General features: G+C 43.6%; 1 protein-coding gene across 2 annotated transcripts in view; it reads left to right on the top strand.

Annotated features, from left to right (window-relative positions):
* Nucleotides 1-17,682, top strand: part of LOC120876872 (transducin-like enhancer protein 1) — a 91,610-nt gene that overhangs the window by 56,642 nt on the left and 17,286 nt on the right. For both annotated transcript variants that reach the window (XM_040259118.1, XM_040259035.1), the window contains exons 9-14: nucleotides 1,669-1,785; nucleotides 5,219-5,272; nucleotides 5,768-5,920; nucleotides 7,341-7,485; nucleotides 8,541-8,731; nucleotides 10,148-10,224. In XM_040259118.1, the coding sequence (XP_040115052.1) occupies nucleotides 1,669-1,785; nucleotides 5,219-5,272; nucleotides 5,768-5,920; nucleotides 7,341-7,485; nucleotides 8,541-8,731; nucleotides 10,148-10,224 (737 nt within the window). The remainder of the gene's footprint in view (nucleotides 1-1,668; nucleotides 1,786-5,218; nucleotides 5,273-5,767; nucleotides 5,921-7,340; nucleotides 7,486-8,540; nucleotides 8,732-10,147; nucleotides 10,225-17,682) is intronic.

The following is a 17,682-nucleotide window of genomic DNA, read 5'->3' as shown; positions in this document are numbered from 1 at the left end:
CTGATATAATCTAGAACACAGACAAGTGTGTTTGGACACTTTTTCCACTTGAGCACAAGCTGCTGCTCCCCTCCCCAGTGTGTGTGTTAGCACTTCACAGGAGTTTTGTTAAGTCTCCTGCGTCCTGTCAGGCAGTGGGTCTGGGTCAGAGGGGTTAGTTTTTAGCAGACGTTTGCCAAGGTAATTAGTTCAGGGATCAGCCAGCTCACCTTTCAGCCCCACACTGTGCTCGAGACATTATTCTGAGCTTCTCTATATTGAATTGTGTTGGTTCCTACCACTGCTTTTATGTAAGCCTCCTGGCATTTGTGGAGCTTGAACGGTCATGAATGAAAGCCCAGCTGCTTCAGAGGCAGCCTCTGAAGTGGGCAGAGGGGCTTCAGCATGCCTTTTGATTTCCTCCTGAGTGTGGTTGAGCTGAGAATGTTCCCATGGTGGGGTCCCCAGTTTTCACAGGGCACGAAAGGAGGGCGGTTTGAGAGCAAGCCACCTGGCTAATTTCCTTGGGCTGGTTAGGACAGAAGACCCATCCAGGGCCGCTAAAAATGGACCTTTATTTAAAGATTTGCTCCTGATACTTATTGCATTAGAGGTGATCTTACTTCAAGGTTTTCCCAAGCCCCATTGTATTTTAAATTGCAGCCTAGAAAGATAGCATCACTGTTTGTTGGCCGCAGACAGACTGAGTTCTCCAACATCTTTCAGAAACTGGGGTTATCTGGGCTTTGAGAAAGGAAGTTTTTGCACAGCCAGTTCAGCATTGTTCAAGGTAGTAACACATCACTGAACAAATTGCCCTCTTGCATATGCTAATCCCACACTTAAAAGAACTCATTGTAACATGTTCTGATGCTTTAGCCCAAGGGGAGCCGGGAATTGAAGGGATGTCAGATCGTGTCATGTGACCCTCAAATAGCTAAAATGCCTGTTTTCTTTGGGTCAGCAGTTCATACTCAGCACATGTGAAGGAAAGTATCCTGTGTGGTTTGTGGAAAAGATTAGTCCTTGTTCCTGCTTTTGTGTGTGGGAGCTGGCCTTGCTGTTGAAGATTCACTGGCTGGAATTCCTGCTTTGGGTCTTAAATTTCAGTGCTCTTGGCAAGGAACACCAAATCTTATTTTCAACAATAAATTAAAAGAATTCAAAAGAGTTCCTTCATTGTGACTGTGGAAAATGTGATTTGCCTTTTAGGAAAGCATGCTGTTAATCCCACCCGCTCTCTTTGTGTCTTTTTAGAAAGGCCCACTTTGACTCTTGCAGTGACAGAATACGTCTAATAGAGTGATCTCAGGTTTTGCTCATAGACCATTCGTATTCCAGACCAGGGAGTCTCAGTGGGAAAGAATAAAAACACATCCACGTATAAACAGCAGGCTCCCATTTCTCTTAAGAACAAACAGAACAGAGGAGCATTTTAAGTGAGTAGGGCCAGAAGGATCCACGAGGCTTTGGATGGCTTGATTGCATAATCAGGGTCTCCCTTTTAAGTGCTTAAATCTCTATAAATGTTTGCCATCTACGTCTTCTGATGAGACGAATTAAATGGAATGAAAGGCTGTGTAGGTATCACCTTTCCAAATCGGCTGTCACATCCAGGTTGGGTTTTCATGTGTACAGAGAGACTTGGGAAGAAATCTCTGATTGATTTTTTTTTTTTTGGTCTTGCAGAGTAATTCCCTCTTGGTCCCAGACAGTTTAAGAGGCACAGATAAACGCAGAAATGGGCCCGAGTTTTCTAATGACATCAAAAAAAGAAAGGTGGACGATAAGGACTCCAGCCACTATGTAAGTAAATAAAGGGCTTGAAATAATATTTTGTTTGTCTTCTTGCTCACCTTTTAAGTGAGTCTATAAAAGATCTGATAATTTCACATATTTTAAAATAATGTATCAAGAGGATAGATTCTTACATTGTAGGATATTATTTCCCTCTCGAGCTGTAAATTGTGTATCTTCTAGGCTCAGTATTAAATTTGGGGCTTTCTACTGCAGTTATTCGTAAGAGGGGATACAGAAATGTAGGACTAGCTTCATGGTGTGTGGTCTGAGCCAGCAGCACTGGCCCTGCTTTTAAAGGAACCTGTCTCACCCTTAGTTTCATCCTCTGCTCTCCACCATCTTTAAATGCTCAATTTTTGAGCCAGGGCCACTGTTTTAATTTTGTCCCAGGCCTTGCAAAATTTGGTACCCTGTCGTGCTGAAATAATGAGGATAAGAATTTGGTGTCATCAGCTGCCTTTTTGGATGCCATTGTGGTAATAGATTCAGGTCCAAATTAGGTCTGAAGTCAGAGTCTGTCCTCTGCTACAGCGAGTGGTGCAGTGATAAAAGTCCATGGTAAACATGGAAGAAACACTGGGGGCATCTTGTTCAAACCCTGCAGATGAGACCACACAGCTCGATGTGAGGACTCTTGATTCAGATCTGGCTAAAACCACATTCATGAGGAGAGCAAACCAAGCCAAATGGCCATTGACTGTGGTCTCAGGGTCATAAACATTGCATCTGACAGATGCCTTGTCATTTCCTCGTGTGTCCGTGAGTTTCTATTTCAGGATGGACAGATTCTCAGAAGCAGTGAGAGTAGAGGGTGAATTAAGCCTTTCCTGGTTGCCCCTGGAGGAGAACGTGTCCACCTCCAGCTGGCTGCTGTGCAGAGGTTTCCACGCTGGACCTCTGTCTCCAGCTACCTGGCACAAGCTGAGGGCTAGTATAGTATTTAGAAATGGGTAACAGTTCTTGAGGAGCACCTCAAGGTAGTGCCAGGTACTGTATCCTTCTATATGTCTTGTTTCACTTAACTCTCAAAACCACCCTGTATATTTGGTACCATCCCTCCATTTCACAGATAAAGGAATGGCAGCACAGAGCTTTTAAGTGATTGGCCCAAGGCCAGAATTAGTAGCAGAGCCTGGAGACAGTCTGACTCTAGAATCCATGCTCTTGATAACCATGCTAGGATTCCCAAAGCAAGAGCCTAGGATTGGATGTTTTGCCACAGAATATTGGTACCTACTTTGTTCCGTAATAATACTCTAAGAACCCAAATTGTTGATCTCCCCACCCCAGCCCAAGCCCTTATCTTTTGCCCAGAACTTGTGTTGCATACAGATACTTTTATATATGACATTGATTGTTCATCAGCCATGACATACCGAAATTTGCACACTTGCCAATGATACAGTTCCAAGTTGCTCTGTGCAAGGCTCGTGTGGATAAATTATTTAGTAGTGAGTGATGTAGAATCCATGGCTCTACATGACTTTTTCGTAACCTGCTGCTATTAGCTGTGTCTAGTTGTATTGGTAGTTGAGGGCAATGTACTGAGATGATGATGGAGAATGTGGAGCAAAGGACTCAGACCTTAGATGTTTGATGACATATATGTACTGTACTGTGAAGGTTTATATTTGGGGGATGATCCGATACAAAGCTAACATTTACATTTCAGATTACTTAGGCACTCACTTCACAGTTCCGTTTTAAATAAATGAGTTGTTTGCTACTTCTTACCAGTTGGTCTGTACATTACATTAACCTTTTTTTTTTCTACATTTTTTCCCTAAAGGGAAACCCCTTCAGCTTATATTTTGTCACTGTCACCCTGGGTTTCTTTCTTTCTTTCTTTTAATCAGTGTTTTTCGTTGTAGTTGTTTTGTTTGGCTGCCATGCAGCATGCAGATCTGGATCTTAGTTCCCTGAGGAGGGATCAAATCCGTGCCCCCTGCGGTGAAAGGGTGGAGTACTAACTGCTGGACCACCAGGGAATTCCCATACCCTGGGTTTCTTAGTACCTGAAAACATTTGTGATTTTCTGTGGGCTTTGTTAAGAGAAAGCAAATGTTTTTTAGTATTAAGTTTTTCTTTTATTGCATGAAAAAATACTTCTTTCAACAGACTTATTTGAAATTACCCAGGTTTCCTCATTGGTTGTAATTTCTTGTTATTGCTAGTGAATTGCATGGGACCTTTATAACTGACTAAAGCATATCTAGTCACACATTATTGAAGAAAGTCAGTTGGGGCTCCCTCATATAACACCTTAGGTATGACTAGATAAAACATTTAAGACATGAATTTAGAGTTGAGGGTATCTTTCTAGCTGGACTTGGGGTCCACAGAAAGTTAATGAGTTTGCCCTTATACTGATATTTCTCAGACATTGGTAGTGTATTCTTATTTGACAGTGCCATCAGCATAAGAACTGTGTAGATCATAAACCCCGGGGCCTGCTCCTTTTTGAGAATTAGGGCCCATTTGCGATAACCTGTTTTTTTGTATGTCCATTGTATGACTCTGCACTAAAGAGCATAGGCCTTTTGGCTAAGAAAGCATCTTAACCTTAGTTCAGGGCTTCTTCAGCCTGCCCTGAACTTGATGTAGGAGTAATCACGTTATTAAATTGAACAAATTTTTTTTCTGAAGCTTTTTCAAATTCAGTGCAACCATGGAGTTTCCTCTGATGAGCCAATTTTATGGCTTCGTGTCAAGACCTTAAAAGCCCTACTGTAGGATGCCAGTGCCCTCCAGATACTGCCATCCTATCTTCCGTCCATCTCAAGAATATTCCAAGTTGATTGCTAAAGAGCCAACGTGAGGTTAGATTAGATCTTGGTAGTTATTTCAGCCAGTACTTAGCTTTGTTGTTTGTACTTTTTTTTTTTGCTTTATTTATTTTTTTTGCTTTATGTAACTTTTTTTGCAGTAATTAGTAACCCCATGGGAACAAGGTCCAAATTTGTCTTTGTAATTATGAATTGCCCATGAACACTAGAATTGTTGACAGCCTTCAAGGTGATACATGTAAAAGCAATGGTATGAAATTGTGTTCTTAGTTTGAAATCCGTTGGGGAAAGATCTCTTAAAGAAGGACATGTAGTTTTCGGATTATAAGAGATTCAGCTGTTGCAAACATTTATTGAGTCTTTACTGTGTGCCGGGTTTTACAAGTTGCCATCACCTGTATACACACTGTGACTGTATGGCTGGTGTGCTATTGCAACAGAGTTCCTGCCTGGGGCTCTGCACCTCCCTGGGTCAGATGAGAAGGGAAGAAGGTGATATTAATTACCAGGGCTGGTATTCTGTAAGGGAATCTGTAGGCATGTCCCAGGTCATTTTCTAGTCTGTCTGCTACCAAGAACTATAGGTATTTCATTAAGCCTCAGTCCCTTTAGTAAATGGCATTAAAATCTCTCCTTTTTTTTTTTTTTTTCAGGATAGTGATGGTGACAAAAGCGATGACAACTTAGTTGTGGATGTTTCTAATGAGGTAACCATTCTCTTCATCAAACTTTATTTTTAGAGCAACTTGTGAGAGAAAGGATGTGGAGCCACCATATGCTGGTCTTTTGCAACATTACACATTAAGAATTTACTGAGTGTTCATAAAGCAGTAATGGTCTGAAAACAACACAAACTTGTTTCTTTAAAAAAAATAATCTGTCTCCCTAACCATTTTGGATTCCTAAGTTGGTGTCTGGTGCTCCTTTCTGTCCTGTGCCCTCTGGGCAAAGTATGTGAGCATGAGGGGAGACACAATTGTTTCTAGATTTTTTTCTTTATAGTGTTTCCACTGGTGTGCTTGCAGACACCATCCTGTTCCTTGGAACAACAATATTAGGTGCATGTGCTCAAATCGCCCAAATCTCAAGGACTTTGAGCACTCTCCTTTAATTTGGAGAATTGGTATGGAAACAGAGTGTGTAAAGGGAAAGATCCATCTGTTGTGAGTGAAATCATGAGACCTTTCCTTGTGCTTCTGGAGGACCCCTCATCTCCCCGTGCAAGCCCCGCCCATTCACCCAGGGAAAATGGGATTGACAAAACCCGCCTGCTGAAGAAAGACGCCTCCAGCAGCCCAGCGTCCACTGCCTCCTCGGGAAGTTCCACTTCTTTGAAATCCAAAGAAATGAGCTTGGTAGGTCATAAGAACTGTCACTTGCCTATTTAGCAGTTCAGTTTTCTTGGGGAACAAGAGGTTCCCTAATATATTTGAAATATGGGGTTTTTAATGACTGAGTTATATTTTTAAGGGTTTCAAAGTGAAACTCATGGTTCTGCTTTCTGTCCCTGGGTGATTCCTTTTTCCCTCTGGGTTGTCTTTTCTGGGCCATAATTAGAGGAAGACAAGCTTCCCTGCCTGTTGCCTGCTTTCTTGGGGGATGTGTCTGTGGCACAGACTCTCTGAAACTTCTTACTTGACAAATGGTTTGAACGCCTTAGGTCCTATGAAGTCCTTCACTTTCTTAAGTGGTGCATTTCCCCTGGTTTTAGACTGACCCGTCCTGTTGGGTCATGTTGTGATTGGGTTACCGGGCAGATGGTGATGTACTCAAGGTGGCACCACAGGTAACCTGGAACTGTGGGAGGGATGAGAGTGGTACCAGGCCTACTCATGCTCTCAGTCATTCACTAGACATTATGGAGTGTCTCATCTCTCCACTCACCATAACTACACCATAACAACTCTGCAGTTAATCCCTGTGTGGTCCCTCAAGGCATTATCCCATTTTACTGATGGGGAGGCAGGCCTCAAGTTGGCAAGCTTGAGGAGCTTGCCAAGTTTACACAGCACATGGACTCCCAGGCCAGAAAGAGCTGGGGTCTCTCTAGCCTGTGTTCTTTGCTATCCCAGAGCACTTCTCAGACTGGCTAAAAGGACGCGAAAGGTTGAAATGCAGAAGAAGGTGCCCTGTGACTCTGTTACCATCTTGACTCCCGAAGGCCTCTTACACTAATGGGTCCACACTGTTTATGTAGGCAAATGGGTGCTGCTGCTGAATGCCAAAGAGTTATTTTTTTTTAGTTACATCTCCTAAAATGATAGGGCTAGTTCTAGGGCTTTTGCCTCTGAAATGCTAGTTTGCTTCTCATCAAGTTGATGGCTCAGCTGTCTCTCACTGTCAGTCTCAATCCCACTGCCACTAAAAGGCAAGGGTGGAAAGGTTGGTAGGGGGGGTTCCTCCCTCTGATATTCTTGGTGATGGAGGCATTTGTTTCTGAGTGACCGAGAACTTTCCTCTGGGTGGTCATCATTCTTACTTGGACTAGATCCAAAGTCCACAAGCCTGATGGAAAAATACTTTTTAAAATAAAATCTACGGAGAAAGGCATGTGATCATGTTCCGTGTCTCTAGCTAGAGTTTTAATTCTGGCAGGAAGAGGAAAGGTCAACATTTCTCACTCACAAGTTAATGCTGTCAACATTGTGTGGATTTATGAAAACTGGCCGAGGGAGTAGCTAGAAGGTGCCCAGTGTTCCAGCTGCTGTTGTGATAAATTGTGTAATATGGCTTGGATTAAAAATAATACTCATTTAATTTGTTTAATGATACCAGCATGAAAAAGCCAGCACGCCTGTGCTGAAATCCAGCACACCGACGCCTCGGAGTGACATGCCAACGCCGGGCACCAGCGCCACTCCAGGACTCCGTCCAGGCCTCGGCAAGCCTCCAGCCATGGACCCCCTCGTCAACCAAGCGGGTAAGGCATTGCCCCTCGTGGGCTGTGTTTTGTTTTTCTCTTTCTCAACTTGATTTGTCTGTTCATCTCATTGGGCATTTCCCCGTGAATATGAGAGGTGCTTTCTGCCTGCCTCCCTCCTTCTTATCTCTGAAAAGCTATGATAAGAAACAGATGTTTGTCCTTGGGTTTCAGCAGCTGTACCCTGTTCAGTCTCCGACTGTTTACATTTGGCTTTTCTTTTATTTCCAAATAATCCAAATCCCAAGGACTTCAATAAAGTTTCTGATAATTATTCTGCACGTAAGCTCCTTACCAAACTATCATTGTGTGTCTGAGATTGCTAATGTTGACTGAAACAGCCGGTTTGGCCAGCCCCAGTGTGTTTCTTGTGTGCTTCAGTTGGCCAGTGTTCTGCTGGTACATCCCTTAGGAATCAGTGGTTTCTCTTCCAGGAGAAATTGGGAGGGTTTCACTGAGACTCCAGCCCCTGAACAAACTCATAACTTTTAACTGTATCTTCCTCCTTGGGAGAGGGAGAATGTAATACCCTAGACCAGGCGGTAAAGGGGCCCCAGAATATTCCTCCTAAACCTGTGCTCTTGTTTACATAAATCCAGGATCAGGTTTTTATTTGAAATTGGTACCAGAAATGGAAAGTTCAAGCTGAAGGAAAAATCATGGATTTTTATCAGGAGAACCTTCTGAGTTTAAGTCAGAAGGTGGTGCATTCTGTCAGTTAGGTACAATAATGCTGCTTAATTCCCCTGGTTTCCCAGTGTTGCCAAGTGGATGTACAAGGGGGAAATGTGTGGGCAGTGCTCCCCTTGGAGTCCATTCTTTCCTGGAGAGGAGTTCAGCTGTAGGGAAGAAGGGACCGGGACCCTGTGTAGGAAGTGGAGGTGATACCCTCCCCCCACAGCACCCCCCGGACCCCCACACCCCACCCCTCACCTCCCACACCACCAGCCTTCCCTCCTCCTCTATAACAGGAGGCACTGAAGAGGGCCCTGAAATTGATGATCAGGCTGACTTGAGTGGCCAGGTGAGTCACTGTGGCTTGTGCTTCCTTGCAGCAGCTGGCCTGAGGACGCCCCTGGCGGTGCCCGGCCCATACCCCGCACCATTTGGGATGGTGCCCCACGCGGGCATGAATGGTGAGCTGACCAGCCCCAGCGCCGCCTACGCCAGCCTCCACAACATGTCACCGCAGATGAGTGCAGCTGCGGCTGCTGCCGCCGTGGTGGCTTATGGGCGCTCCCCGATGGTGAGGATGGCAGGGACTGAGGATGGATGCGGGTGGGGACCTGTGGAGGGCCAGCGCCTGGCAGCCCCCACACCTTCAGACAAAGACCCAGTGTCTCCACTGCTCCTTCTTGTCCACCTTCATCAACGTGCTGCTTCATTAAGTTAAGGCCAAACACTTTTTGTTTTACTGTTTTTGTGGATGAAAAAAGGCAGTGTTTAGGAGCTCCTTCCGTGGTTTAGGGGACATCTGGTTTTCTCCCACCAAAGTAGGTTTTCTTTTCCTCTGGAAGGCGATGAAATGACTCAAGTAGCTCACAGAAGCCTTTTCATTCGTTTCTTGACAATTTTTTTTTCTCCTCTTTAATTCTTAGGAAAAAATATTTGAGAAGCCGTTATTTTCTCTTTCCGTGCTTATATTATTCTTTAAAACCAATTGCGTGACTTTGGTGTAAGCAGTGATCTCAGCTCAACAGGGAGAAACACAGAGGGACTGAAGTTGTGGGGCAGGGTCTCCTCTTTGTCTGCCTTCTCCCACACTATAAATGACCTCATGTTTGACCAGGAAGAGATAGAACTTTGAGTAAAGGGGAAAGTTGACCGTGTGGTCCTTGATTGCATCAGGAAAAGGGACTAGATTATAACTCATAGCAAATGAAAGTCCCCGAATCATTTCTGTTGACTGTTTGAAACATGGGATGTGCATTTCTCTCCTCTCCCTTCTTCATTACCTCCAATAACTGGAGATGATATTAAAGTGCATCATTTTCCCCTTCCTTTTCACTCCTAGGAAAGGCTATGCAGTGGAGGGCAAGATCATTTAAAGCAAAGAGGGCAGCCGAGGGACTAGGTGCACAAAAAAGAGTCCATGTGTGAATTTCTAAGCATTGACTTAGACCAATGGCATGAAACTGGGGGTGATTTTGCCCCCCTTGGGACATTCGGTCATAGCCAGGGACACTTTTGTTAGTCAGAACTGGGGGGTTGCTATGGGCACTTAGAGGGTAGAGGCCAGTGATGCTGCTAATTATCCTGCCATTCCAGGCCAGCCCCCAGCCAAGAATTATCTGGCCCAAAACGTCAATAGTGCTGAAGTTGATAGTCACGTTGTCCTGGCTCAGACAGCGTATGTTCTTTGTACTTGTTTGAACAGGCAGAACATCCTAAGTCCACAGGATGTATTTACCATGGGAAGCTGGTTCTCAATGCACAGATGGATCATGTGCCATCCTACCTCCCAAAAAAGAAGTGTGTCTTGTGGTATTTAGTGGAGGCTGTATTATTTCTTGCATTATAATTTTTCTTTTGGGAAATGTTAACACGTGTCCCTGTTTCTGTTGCTTTGGGGATTCTGAGTTTCTAGTAAAAAGTTTTTAGAGGTGTCACAAAGTGCCTACCCTGCATAAACTGAGTCTTTGATGCCTTATTCTGTTTCCAGGTTGGGTTTGATCCTCCCCCTCACATGCGAGTACCTACGATCCCTCCAAACCTGGCAGGAATCCCTGGGGGGAAGCCGTAAGTACCTCTAACTCTTGGGTTCTGTTTTAAAGGAGGTTATTTAGTCACAGGTATCAGTGCACAAGAATTCCAAAGGGAGCACAGGCTTGGGTGTTTCCAAGGAGATTTCCAGTGTCTTTTCCTGAGGAGTGTTAACACTTTCTATAAATAGACACTGGGTAGGTGTCATGCCTCTGTCTTCTCACTGTGGGTGATCTCATGCATTTAGTTATTTCTGGAGAGAAGCTGTTGGAGACAGGGCCAAGGAGGGAGGTGAGAACCAGGGACGATCGGTCCCCCTCACTTGACCCTTCCTCAGAAAGCTGCTCTGCCTTGCCCCTGGGTTAGAGGGTGCCTGTTGGAGGTTTTCCACAGGACTGTGTTGTGGGCAATAAGTCTCAGAAAAATGAAATGTGCTATTTCTTTACCTAGCTCAGTGCCACCTCTTATTTCGGTGGAAGCAAGAGTTGTGTGAAATGTGGGGTAGTTCCCCCCGCACCCCCAGTAAAGTTTTGCTGGGTGCCTTCCTCTGAGAGAGCCAGGATTATAAAGTATAATATGGCATGATGGGAAGCAGTGAGAGGTAGGTTAAAGGGCAAAAGAGCATTCAGAATTTGAAAAGCCCTGTGGATTATTCTTCTAGGGTCACTGAAAACCACCTATTTCCATAATATGTTAGTAATTAGAAATGTGATTTCAAATAATTCGTAAAATTCTTCATTTTTGTACAAAGCAAGCTTGAAGTACGAGAGTCTGTCTTACTTCTCAGCAAATACTCTTGTTTCCCTAGGTAGAAGATGGCAGAAAGCTGGTTCCAATTCACTGGTATTTTTTTTTTTCCCTCCCAAAAGAGGTTCATGCCACAGGCCTTCAGTTTTTTTTTGTTTTTTTGCTTATACCCTTTACTTTTGAATGGTTGCATTCAGCTATTACTTACACGTCTGTTGCATACTGCATTATTTTGAGTAGTCCGTTCGACTACTTGGTCCTCCTTGTATGGTTTTTATTGCAGCCTTGCTTCAGAAGACAGAAATCCTTACTCTATCACCTGCTTTTAGAAGGCAGATTCCCACTGCTCCTCTTTTCTTGCATTTTGATATCTATTTCATGATAATTTGACTCACGATGAACTGAAGCTTTGGTTTGTACTAGGACCTAGTAGAGACGTTAAGGATTTACAGTGACATCTTGGCCCAGGGAAGAGCAGGACTGGGAAGTGGGGCAGTATTGCAAATACTTTCTTGGCTGGGAGGTCTCTTCTGACTGAAAGGTTTCAGTGAACTACTGAACCTGTCAACTACTGTGTTGTACTTTGTTAGGAGGCCTTAGGTGCTTATCGGTATTTCTTACCTGTGGTTGCTGGCAAAATAGCTAGCTGTCGTGTGTCCTTCCGTCTAGTGAGTGGATAAAGGGCAGGTGAGTACTGCTGAGCTAAGAGACAGTCATTAATAGTAACTGATAAATCTTCAGGGAAATATTAGGCAATGAAGGCCAAGTTCAACTAACCATTAGGGAAAGCCAGTTTCTGCAGTCAGAGCTGTGGGGGGTGTGTCCAGGACCCCACCCTGAATGTGAAATGTGGGAAAGGAGCGGTGGGGTGGGCAGAGCTGAGAGCCATAGAGTTGGTCCTGAAGGCTGGTATTAGAGATGGTTAACTCAGACTCAGTTCCTAACAATTGTGTGTGCAGTTAAACACCAAGTTTACACCTTCAGTGAACATGCTTCTTAGAGCCAAAATAGTCATGTTCTTGACTTGCCAGCACCTTGGACTTCCCCGTGTTCACGGCTCAGACTGCAACAGTGAACTGAGAGGCAAGGCTGGGAGACTCATGTGTAACGGTGGTTTTCTCCCATTGATCAAAAAGGGCACTGGTCTGTGGATCAGAGGCATCACTGCTTTCTAAGACAGTTAAGATATTTTTGGATTCTCTTTCAAGATTAAGGTATTTTCTTTTACGATATTATGGGAGGAAGATCCAATTAATTGGTAGCAGAGGGAAAGAAAGGACTTGCCCACTGTCTAGGATATGGGCTGTGCAGTTTTAGTCCATGTATTAATCCATTAATTAGTTTGAGAAGACTTACTGTTCTCATCGTTTAGTAAAGTCATATTGCCCGAGGCAGTGCCGTTCAAACCAGCTATGATGACAGACCAGTTTTTCCCTGAAATGACAAAGATTGAGACTCCTATAAAAGATGGATAAAGATGAGTAAGGGGGAAAAGATACAAAATACCAGTCCCAGTGTTTTATTACAAGAGACAGCAGTTGTGAGTTGACTTGAGTTGCTGTGTAAAAGTCTCTGGGAGAGTGGGCACCTCACCAGGGGCAGCAGTGAATGTTCGCCAGCCACACTGAGCAGTACCATCTGAGGACCATGAGAAATGGTGACAAGCCACCATGTCTAGGGTAGGGTGAACAAAGTGGTAAAAATTTTCCAGGGTCTTTCTCTGAGAAATTCCAATGGAAATAATAATTGGAAAGGGCAAATGGAAGCTCTTTGTACAAAGTTTGAAGGAGAGCTGTGTGTTAGGTACCCAGCAGGCTCCAGGAAAGACAGTGCTGGTCTTCCCATCTCTGGGGGGGCTGCTGATGTTGGGTGGACCTTAAAGAAATAGTAAATACTTGAGTTACGTTTGTGACAAGTGCTGAGTGCTGTGAAGGCGGAAAAATGGTGATAGACAGACAGGTAAAGAGTGACAGAGTTGGTAATGGCTTCCTTGGGGTAGGGTGGATACGCAGAAAGCTGAAGTTCACGCAAGAGGATAGGGCAGAGCTTGGCAGAGGGGGCTGGGAGGGTGGGCTGCTGCAGGTATAGGGGATAGCAGGCTCCCAGCACAGAGAAGGAGCTTGACAATTCACGGGCAGATGGATGAGTGTCTGAGAAGTGTGGTACAGCCGGGAGAGTTCATTTAGGGCTGGAGGGGCCTTAGAAGTGCCTCTAGTGTGAATGCTCATCTGTGGTTCAAGTTTCCTATAATGGCCTCACCAAGTGTCTGAGCATCTCTGACCCAGCTTCTCTAGTGATGTCAGCTCATTTTCCCTGGCCCTTTGAAAACTCTTTGAGCCCTTGAGTTGAACTCTGTCTCCCTGGAACTTTTACCTGTCAATCCTGTTCTTACCTACTCCCTGGGACCACACAGTGCTCCACTAATCCAGCCTGCTCAAGACAGACAGCTCTTGAGATCTTTGGAGACCACCATCTCTCCACTAGGTGTGTCTTCCAGCTGAGTATGTCTGCTGCTTCAGCCCTGACTTATGGGATATGATTTCAGGTTCCTAGGCCATCTGTCAGTCACTCCACTTCCTTTCCTGTCTTCTACAGAGGTCATCCAAATTTGCTGAATAGGCTAGAGGACCCTATTGGGAGCTCAAGCCTGATGATGGGGAGATGGTTTTAATCAAGTAATCACAAAAATAAATGTGTAATTAAATTGAGGTAGCTGTGATCATACCATACCAGCCAGGTATGACCTAAGTCAAATCCCTTATGATTATACAGTGGAGGTTACGAATAGTTTCAAGGGATTAGAGCTAGTAGATGGAGTGCCTAAAGAACTATGGACAGAGGTTCATGACATTGTACAGAAATCAGTGACCAGAATCATCCGAAAGAAAAAGAAATGCAAGAAGGCAAAGTGGTTATCTGAGGAGGCTTTACAAATAGCCAAGAAAAGAAGAGATGTGAAAGGCAAGGGAGACAGGGAAAGATATACCAACTGAATGCAGAGTTCCACAGAATAGCAGAGAGAGATAAGAAAGGCTTCTTAAATGAACAGTGCAAAGAAATAGAGGAAAACAATAGAATGGGAAAGGCTAGAGATCTCTTCAAGAAAATTAGAAATATCAAGGGAACATTTTACACAAAGATGGGCACAGTAAAGGACAGGAATGGCAAGAATTGAACAGAAGCAGAAGAGATTATGAAGAAGTAGGAAGAATACACAGAAAAAACCTACACAAAAAAGGTCTTAATGACCTGAATAATCACAATGGTGTGGTCACTCACCTAGAGCCACATACCCTGGAGTGTGAAGTCAAGTGGGCCTTAGGAAGCATTACTATGAACAAAGCTAGTGAAAGTGATGAAATTCCGTCTGAGCTATTTAAAATCCTAAAAGATGATGCTGCGAAAGTGCTGCACTCAATATTTGTGCAGCAAATTTGGAAAACTCAACAGTGGCCACAGGACTGGAAAAGGTCAGTTTTCCTTCCAGTCCCAAAGAAAGACAGTGCCAAAGAATATTCAAACTACCATACAATTATGCTCATTTCATGCTACCAAGGTTATATTCAAAATCCTTCAAGCTGGGCTTCAGCAGTACTTGAACCAAGCACTTCCAGTTCTAGTAGCTGAGTTTAAAAAAGGCAGAGGAACCATAGATCAAATTGCCAACATTCATTGGGTCATAGAAAAAGCAACGGAATTCCAGAAAAATATCTACTTCTGCTTCATTGACTACACTAAATCCTTTGACTGTGTGGATCACAACAAACTGGAAAATTCTTAAAGGGACAGGAGTACCAGACTGTCTTACCTATCTCTTGAGAAACCTGTATGCATGTCAAGTAGCAATAGTTAGATCCTTACATGGAAGAACTGGCTGGTTCAAAATTGGGAAAGGAGTACAACAAGGCTGTATATTGTCACCCTGCTTATTTAACTTCTGTGCAGAGTACATCATGCGAAATGTCGGGCAGGATGAATCACAAGCTGGGATCAAGATTGCCGGGAGAAATATCAACAACCTCAGATATGCAGATGATACCACTCTAATGGCAGACAGTGAAGAGGAACTAAATTGCCTCTTGCTGAAGGTAAAAGAGGCTTGAAACTCAACATTCAAAAAACTAAGATCATGGCATCCTGTCCCATTACTTCATGACAAATAGAAGGGGAAAAAAGTTGAAACAGTGACAGATTTTATTTTCTTGGGCTCCAAAATCACTGTGGATGGTGACTGCAGCCATGAAATTAAAAGATGCTTGCTTCTTGGAAGGAAAGCTATGATAAACCTAGAGTGCATTTGAAAAAGCAGGGACATCACTTTGCCAACAAAAGTCCATATAGTCAAAGCTATAGTTTTTCCAGTAGTCATGTATGAATGTGAGAGTTGGAACATAAAGAAAGCTGAGTGCTAAAGAATTGATACTTTTGGATTGTGGTGCTGGAGAGGACTCTTGAGAGTCACTTGGACTACAAAGAGATCAAACCAGTCAATCCTAAGGAAGTCAACCCTGAATATTCATTGGAAGGACTGATGCTGAAGCTGAAGCTCCAATACTTTGGCCACCTGGTGCTACGGGCTGACTCATTGGAAAAGACTCTGATGCTAGGAAAGATGGAATGCAAAATGAAAAGGGGGTGGCAGAGGATAAGATTAAATAGTATCACCAACTCAATGGACATGAATCTGAACAAACTCAGGGAGATAGTGAAGGACTGAGGAGCCTGTTGTGCTATAGTCCATAGTCCATGGGGTCTCAAAGAGTCAGACATAACTTAGCAACTGAACAACAATAATAAGAACGTGACAGAGGAGTATTGTTTTCTGAAACTCTGAAAGGCTGATCTCATTTGGAGGGTTAAGGGAAAATTCTTGAAGAGTTTGAAGGCAAAGGGCATAAGCCTCTAGGTAGAGAAACCAGCATATGCAAAGGCCCTGTGGCCTTTCATTGTTTCTTATCAAAGAGCATGACATTGCCACTATTCTGTACTTGTTTTGGTATTAGTGTGATCTAAGATCTCAGTAGGCTTTCCCAACCAACCTGGACATTTTTCTCTCTCCCACTTCTAACTTCTCTTGACTTCTTTTTGTTGAAGGCATCATCCCAATTCTTACATCTATACTCAGACTTTAGGTTTGATACTTTCCATTTTACCCAGTCTTCTTATTTCTTACAATCCTCAAGATTGTAGGCGAGAGTTTTCCTTAATGAAATATTTATCTGATCTTGTCTATTTCTTGCTCAGAAATCTGCAAAAGGTTCATATAATCTCCTGATCTAATCCCTCTGATAGAGTCACCTCAGTTTGTTTTTCCAGCCTTATGTCCTATATGCATTGCATCTCATGCTCTGGCTGAACAGGATAACCTTGTATTCCATGAATGGCTTGCCTCCTACCTGGAGCAACTTCCTCTCTAACTTGTCTCTACCTGTTCATGCAGAAATATTTTCTTTCCTTTAAAGACCACTCAGGCTGCTGCCACCTCCCAGAAGCCTTTGCTGATGCCTTTCCCACATATGATCTCTCTCCACCAGCCCCTTGTAAGTCTTGTGACACTTTCCACACTTTGGCCTTGAATTATAATCATGTATACAAGTCCTATCTCTCTTTGCTTCTTCCCCACTAGAATTAAAGCTTCTGAAGTCCTCTTGTCCCCTTGAGCCTTGAGAGCCAGTAAGCAAATGCTTGCCTCGTTGACAAGGTGGGGGATGAGCCCAGGATTGTGTAAGGCCCTATGATTCATCCTTTTCCAAGGGAGAATGCAGTTTGCATTTTAGAGACATGCAATGCTGATTTATAAGCGGTTGCTCTCACTGTGTTTCCAAACCCTCAAGGCGAAATTTAATTGTTGCGTTTTGTCGGCTTAATTTGAACTTACTTTGAGTTTTAGGAAATTTATTCCCTGAACTCTGTGGAGCTCACTGATAAAAAAGAAACCTGAAGTTTAGACAGATTGACATCTTTGTTATACTTTGTGCCTCCCTCCCCTCAAGATGTTTTTTTCCTGGCCCAAGGGCACCGCTTTCCTCCCCACAAATAAATACTTGGGGCCGAGGCCCACTTGCCTCGTACAGTAACATCTAGAGGTCAGTTGTAACTCTAATAATAGTTTGACTCAAGATTCCAGCTAAGTTCCAAGTTCCCTCACCCTGTGTTTTAATGCTAGACGTGTAATTGAGAAATCTTCCACCCACTTGTTTAGTGTTTAAATAAACCTTTTAAACTACCTTTTTGGAGTTGGAGCCTAATGGGAAGAGAAAATCTAAACTGCATTTGGGGTAAAATTGCCTCTTAAGAAAATATGTTTTGCAGCATTGAAAAAGGCCATCCAGCTTCTAGCTGAGAAAACGTTTTTGTGGCCAGTCCCCTCTCCCTCCTCTCCATTCCTGATCTTTCTTCTGATCCCTATGCTGACCATGTCTAGATTCCACACTTGGTTTATTTAGTGGATTTGGAAATCAATTCAGCACCCCCCCCCTTTTACTTATTATACTATTTGGGGTTTTGGGGTTTTTTTTTTTGTCTATTAAGTGCATAAAGGAACATGCTTATTTTGTGCTATATTGTCACCATGTGTGTTTAACTCCTGTTTTTCTACCTTTGAATGGTCTAGGACTGTGTCCCTAATTTCTTAGGTTTATATTGAAGTGTGAGTCCTTTCCTTTCGATCTGAGTTATGTTTAGCTCCTGGACGATCGTCCCTTCCTTTTCTTCCCCTTTTTACCTCTTCAGAAATGGCTTTCAGCT

The sequence above is a fragment of the Oryx dammah genome, unplaced genomic scaffold (assembly GCF_014754425.2).
Source record: "Oryx dammah isolate SB20612 unplaced genomic scaffold, SCBI_Odam_1.1 HiC_scaffold_1, whole genome shotgun sequence".
Taxonomy (NCBI): domain Eukaryota; kingdom Metazoa; phylum Chordata; class Mammalia; order Artiodactyla; family Bovidae; genus Oryx; species Oryx dammah.
This window is presented reverse-complemented; position numbering and strand designations above follow the sequence as displayed.